Source organism: Passer montanus, unplaced genomic scaffold (assembly GCF_014805655.1).
Source record: "Passer montanus isolate IOZ18808 unplaced genomic scaffold, ASM1480565v1 scaffold51, whole genome shotgun sequence".
Lineage (NCBI taxonomy): Eukaryota > Metazoa > Chordata > Aves > Passeriformes > Passeridae > Passer > Passer montanus.
In genome coordinates this window covers 1737092-1742885 of record NW_024370041.1, presented here as the reverse complement: position 1 = coordinate 1742885, position 5794 = coordinate 1737092, and the positions used below count along the sequence as shown (strand labels likewise).

At 55.9% G+C, this 5794-nt stretch overlaps 1 protein-coding gene across 1 annotated transcript; it reads right to left on the bottom strand.

The window, feature by feature from the left end:
• Window positions 1–584: 584 nt before the first annotated feature.
• On the bottom strand, window positions 585–3722 carry FOXI3 (forkhead box I3). Its single transcript, XM_039723914.1, is given in 3 exon segments — window positions 585–2053; window positions 3159–3530; window positions 3533–3722. Coding segments are annotated over 3 exon segments (1092 nt in total). The 5' UTR covers window positions 3663–3722; the 3' UTR covers window positions 585–1463.
• Window positions 3723–5794: the final 2072 nt, after the last annotated feature.

Here is a 5794-nt window from a genome sequence, read left to right as displayed (position 1 = left end):
ATGAGGGGGTGTAGTGTAATGGAGGATGGATTCTCCTTTCCCAGCAGCAGGAAATCAGGAAGGATTCCCAAAAGAGCTGCCTGGCCCTCTGGCTGACTGGTCCCAGCTCTTCACTGGCGACAGTGTAAGCAGGTGCAATCCCATTAGAGAAACTGATTTGCAAAAGGGACTGGGCCTCCTGCTAGCTGGCACCACGCTGGGACCAGCCCCACCTCTTTTACTGTTGTTTTTGGGGTTTTTTTCTTCTTTTTTTACCAAACCGGGCTGAAAAAGGACAGTTGCGATTCAGACCGTGGAGAAAAACAAACAAACGAAAACGACACAGAGCCCACACTGCACAGTGAGACTCCAAGAAACTGCAAACCAGCTCAGATGCGTCTCCTTTGGGAGCAAAGCCATTTTTTTTCCCACCACACTGCACAGATGAAATTGTTAATAAATTTTTACACCTTTTATCCCAAATGATGTGAAAGAAAAACCTGTCTCCCACAGAATTTTAAAATACTTCAAACATACTGATGAATCCGGCCAATATCTAACAATTGTTAATATTTTATTCCCGACAGCTGTTCAGCCTGAAAAGTTTCAGTAGTACACTAAAAACAAAAACAAAACCAACAAAAAAATTCAAAACAAATAAAACAACAAAAAGGGGGGGAAACAAAGTAAAATAAACTTTAACAAAGTTTAAAACACATTATAAATAAGTACAGCTCCAGAGCATAATTTACAAATATAAAACCACATAGAAATGTATGTACAGAAGAGTTACATTACGTACAAATATGTATAAAAATACCCCAGTGTTTATTCTTGTGCTAAAGCTGCATGGCTAAAGTTCTCTTTGGTACTAAGCTCAGGGAAAGAAGATTGTTTTACAAGACACAGCCCTGCTGTACAATATGCCAGGCACAGGAAGACCCTCTGTGGGTTTGAGGAGGTTTTGGGTGGGGGTTTATACAGGGTGTTCCCCCTGTGCATTGCATATTGCAGGATCAGGGCACAAGCAAGGGCTTACAGAGGCAATTGCTGGCAGAAGAGGTTTTTTAATACATTGTACAAGGCACTTCATAAGAAATCTCTTCATTTTTTTTTTTTCCTGCTCTCTTCTAAGACTCACTGGATGTCTACGCTTGGCTCTTGCCAATACCACTTTATGGCTATGGTTTTTAAACTTCTTGTTCTACATTCAGGATTGGAAACCTCTGAAAACATTAATTCAGTTCACGCCTGCAAAGTTTAGATGGCAAACCATCTACACCACCTAACGCTTTCACGGAAGGGGGAAAAAAACATTGCATCTGCCTTCTGCTGGTGCTTAAGGGGTGTTCTTATTTCGAAAGATGAGAAGATCAGTCTTCCTGGAAGAACTCCTGGGAAGTGTCCACGTTGAAATGCTGTTTGCAAAAGCGCACGGTCCAACTCCCTTTCCCTTTGCAGCACTGGCTGGCTGCCCCAGCACCCTACACCTCTGTCCCATCCCGTGTGTAGATGAGGCTGTTGACTGTGAAGTTGTAGTAGTGGTTGTACTGGGCTCCCTGGCTGCCGCTGCTGGGGTGGAAGGAGCTGTAGTAGGCAGGGGAAGGTCCCGCGACCCGCTGCAGCTGCTCTGGGGAAGGCACCTCCTGAGAAGAGCTGCTGGAAGGGGTGAAAGTGCCACTGCTCAGCTGTCCAGCAGAGAAGTTCCTGTGATGCAGGTCGCTGCTGAGACCCCCCGCCAGCCGGCTGCCCCCGCCGCTCAGGGAGCTCATGCCGCTGAAGAAGGTGCTGAGACAGCTGGGCGTGGATGAAATGATACTGGAGGGAGAGGAGCTTTTGGGATGGTCCCTGGCAGAGGGTGAGGGGTCCAGCTCTGGGGGTGGGCTGTTTCCACATGGTTTGCCTGTGGCTGGGATGGGTCTCTCTTCCTCGGCCTTCAGGCCCCCCAGAGAGGAGGCGGCAGAGGCGGCCGCGGGCGCGTTGGGCTCAGAGCGCCGCTTGCGTTTGCGACGGAAGTTCCCATTGTCAAACATCTTCTCACAGTTGGGATCTAAGGTCCAGTAGTTTCCCTTCCCTGGTGGAAAACAGGAGACACAAGAGAGAAAGTCAACTTCTGCGACAGTGAGACCCGCTGCTGACAGATAAGCAGCATCCATGTCTTGTCCAGCTGGCACAGAACCCACATCCCTCCTGCACCTGCTCCTCCTCCCTCTGCTGTCCAGTACATGGATCCAAAACCTGTCTCCAGGACATTTCCACCTCCATCCCTCCAATGCCCAAGTGAACCTTAAGGCCACATAGAAGAGGAGAATCTCGCCATCCTAAAGCACAAACAGATCTGCACCTGTACCTCCAGCCTGGCTAAAGAGAATGTGAAGAGGCTTGCTCTGGCTGCCTCACAGAAGCTGGGCCACTTACAGCCATCTCAGCAGTGGTGACAAGGCAGTGCCCGGACCATAGCTCATAGAGAAGCTGATGGAGAGATGGGCTGGCACACTCAGGCACTCCGCGGGGACGGCAGGCCAGCAGCACTGAGCTGCAGACAAGCTGCCTCTCGCACAAGCCTCGGTGCTGGGTACTGTGCTGGCATCAGCTGTCCCCACTCTCCCTGCCCACGGCCGGGACGGGCGCAGTGACCCCACAAGGTCCGGAGCGGCTCCAGCTCGGCACGTCCCGGCACCGCCGGGCCGGAGCAGCGCTGTCCGGGCGCGCCTCCGCCCACTCGGGCACCGGCTGTGCCCCGGGGCCGGCCCGGGCAGCGGCGGGCAGGGAGGGGAGCCGTGAATCACGGCCCGAAGGAGCCGGGCCTTGCACAACCGGCGCTCCCGGGCTGCTCGGGGAGCGGGCGAGGGCTGGGGGCGGCCGGACCCGCCTACACCTCTGGCAGGGCAGCGCCGGGCCGGGCTGGGGCGAAAGGGAAGGGTCGCATCACAGCGCCCGGGTCAGGGCAGCGCGGTCCCATCACAGCACCCGACTAGAAGGGATGGAGAAACGCGGGCTCATCATAGCGCTGGCCCTGGGGGGACGGGGAGCGCGGTGTGGGACAGCGACTGACTAGAAGGGGACAGGCGACCCGCCGGCCACGGGGACGCTGCCGCCCCTCTCTGACGGCGGTGCCGTGTCCGCCCCCGCCGCTCCCCGCTGCCCAGCCATCCCTCCCGCCCGGCGCGGCACCTCACCGGGGTCGTCCTCGTCGCGGGGCACCTTGCGGAAGCAGTCGTTGAGGCTGAGGTTGTGGCGGATGCTGTTCTGCCACCCGGCCTTGCTGCGCTTGTAGAAGGGGAAGTTCTCGGCCACGTACTGGTAGATGTGGCTGAGGGTGAGCTTCCTCTCGGGCGCGCTCTGGATGGCCATGGCGATCAGCGCCGAGTACGAGTAGGGCGGCCGCACCAGCTTCAGCAGCTCCTCCTGGCTGGCCAGGCTCAGCCAGCTCAGCTCCGCGCCGCCCGCCGACGGCGAGCCGGGCGCCGGGGGCGAGCCCACGAGCTGCCCGCCCCGCGAGCAGCCGTACGAGGCGGGCGGCAGGAAGGGCGCGGCGGCGGCGGCGGCGGCACGCTGAAGTTCTCGCTGCAGTACACGGCCATGTCGGGGGCTTCCTGCGCGCTGCGGGGCTGCGGGGGCGCGGGGGCGGCCGCCGGCGCCGAGGCTCTGGGCTGCGCCTGCTGCAACTCACCGGCGCTCATAATCCCTGGCCATGCAGGGCGGCCGGCGCTCCCCGCCGCTCCCGTGCTCTGCCGGCGACACCCCCCGCCCCGCGGCCCCGGTGGCCCTAGACCAAAAACCTCCCGGGGGGCTGCGGCGCGGCGCCCTTATAGGCGCTGCCGTGCGCCCGCGCTCCCCGCCCGCGGCGGGGCCGGGGCTGGGCGGGCGGCGGCGCGCAGCGGCGGCGCGCAGCCGGCAGCCAGTAGCGCGGCTCGGCGGCGGGCAGGGAGGCGGAGGGGGGCAAGGCCGGGCCCCGAGAGCGGCGAGGGGGGAGGGACCGGCGGGGGAGCTGCGGGAGGCGCCAGGGATTTGGCTCCCGGCAGCGCGGGGGCACAGCATCCCCGAGCCGGACCCACCCCCCCCGTGCTGTGCCCGTGCCCCCCCTTCCCGACCTGGGGGTCTCTGCCGGTTGCCCCCCTCCCCGGAGCTGTCCCGGCGCTCTGGGATGCCATCCTGCTTTCCCACGGGTGCCATCGCCCCCGATCCCTCCGGCCCCGCCGCTGAGGTCGGAGGGGGATGAGCATCGCTGCGCTTCCCTCGACGGGAGCGCCAAGGGAGGAATTCGCTTAAACTCTCTTCTAGAAGTGTAGTTTTGCCGCCCGTCTCCCAACAGCCGCCGTTCATTAACTTTGGATAAGGAATTGCCCGAAATTAAACAAACAAACCCCGCCGGTGTCTTCGCTCGTACCGCGGGCGGAACGGGCTGCAGGGCGCGGGGCGAGATTTGGTGAATAAAAGTTTGAATAAAAGTCATTTTCGCCTTAGTGCTCCGGGGCAGCCTGAACGAAAAGCGCATCCTCTTGCCGAGAAAAAGCTCTCGGTGTTCATAACGATCCCGACACCCGGGATCTAACAGGGGCCAGCTCCGGCAAATTTTCTGGTCTGGGGCAAAGCACACGTGTGACAACAAAAATACGGTCAATGGTGCGGGGCGATTTAGAGACTTTGTCTAAATACCAGGTACATGAGATGTACATTTCATCCCCCGTTCTTAAAAGGAGTTGTTATGCAGTTTTCTGCTGGTAAAAAATGACAAAAAGAAAAAAAATGCCCTTTCCTGGTGTGTACACGAAGCGCTCTCTGCAAGCGCCGGGTGTCTTGTCTGACAACAGGATTTGGGGCAGAGAGGAGCGTTTGGGAAAAGTCTTTGCATTTTATGTCTTTCATAAAATATCTATAAAAGCACATGTAAACCAGTGAAGCTTTCCCGAGCTGACTTCAATCCCAAATTTTCATCCCGTGCGTGATTTGAGCAGGGATATAATAGCCGAAGGATTTCCAACTTTGTATTTCGTTTTGAAACAAGTGAAAAAACCTTTTTTGAGACAGAAAATAACTGAAAAGTGTCTGGGTTAAAGAATTAGGATTTGGTTGGGGTTTTTTTTCACTTTAATCATAAAGAGTTGATTGAGGGTTTTTTGGTTTTTTTTGGTTTTGTTTTCTTGGGTTTTTATGTGTGTGCGCGCGTGTGTTTTTTTTTTTTTCTTTTTCTGTTGTTATTTTGTTGCCGTCACTGTTGCTTTTGCTGATTTGATTCTGCACCCCTTGGGAAAAGAGCTTTCCGTGTATATTTGGATGCCCAGAGCAGCAGGAGAAAATTTTACATTACGTTTCACAAGGTGCTTTTTCACTTCTCAGATTCCTTCTCTTTAAGATTTATAACAACTCATCTTCTTTAGAGCAGGGTCGCGGCGGAAAATGCCGGTTTGGAGTCTGACGGGACAGCAGGCATCCAAAACAAACAGTTTACAGAGAAATCACAGCTAGAAAGGGCATTTAAAGGACAAGAAACAGGTAGACTTTTAAGAAGCAATTTTCCTCTAAGTCTGAAGAGCTAAGCCGAAAATATTATTCTCTAAAATTGCAACAAATCTGTGTTTATCCGTTTGGCCAAAGCCCCCGCGATTGCTGCAGCAGGGAGAGGAGCAGTCAGTGGTATCGCCGTATCGCTCGAAATTGAGGTTTTTGCTCCAGGGATTTGATGTTTTTGGGCAAAGGCAGAGCCATCTAGAGGAGCAGCCCGGCTATGGCGAGGTGGGGAAGGCAGTTTCCCTCACAGGCATGGGGTGCTGCTGCCTTCGAGCTTCCCTTAGCTGATTTGTCTGCCTCCAAC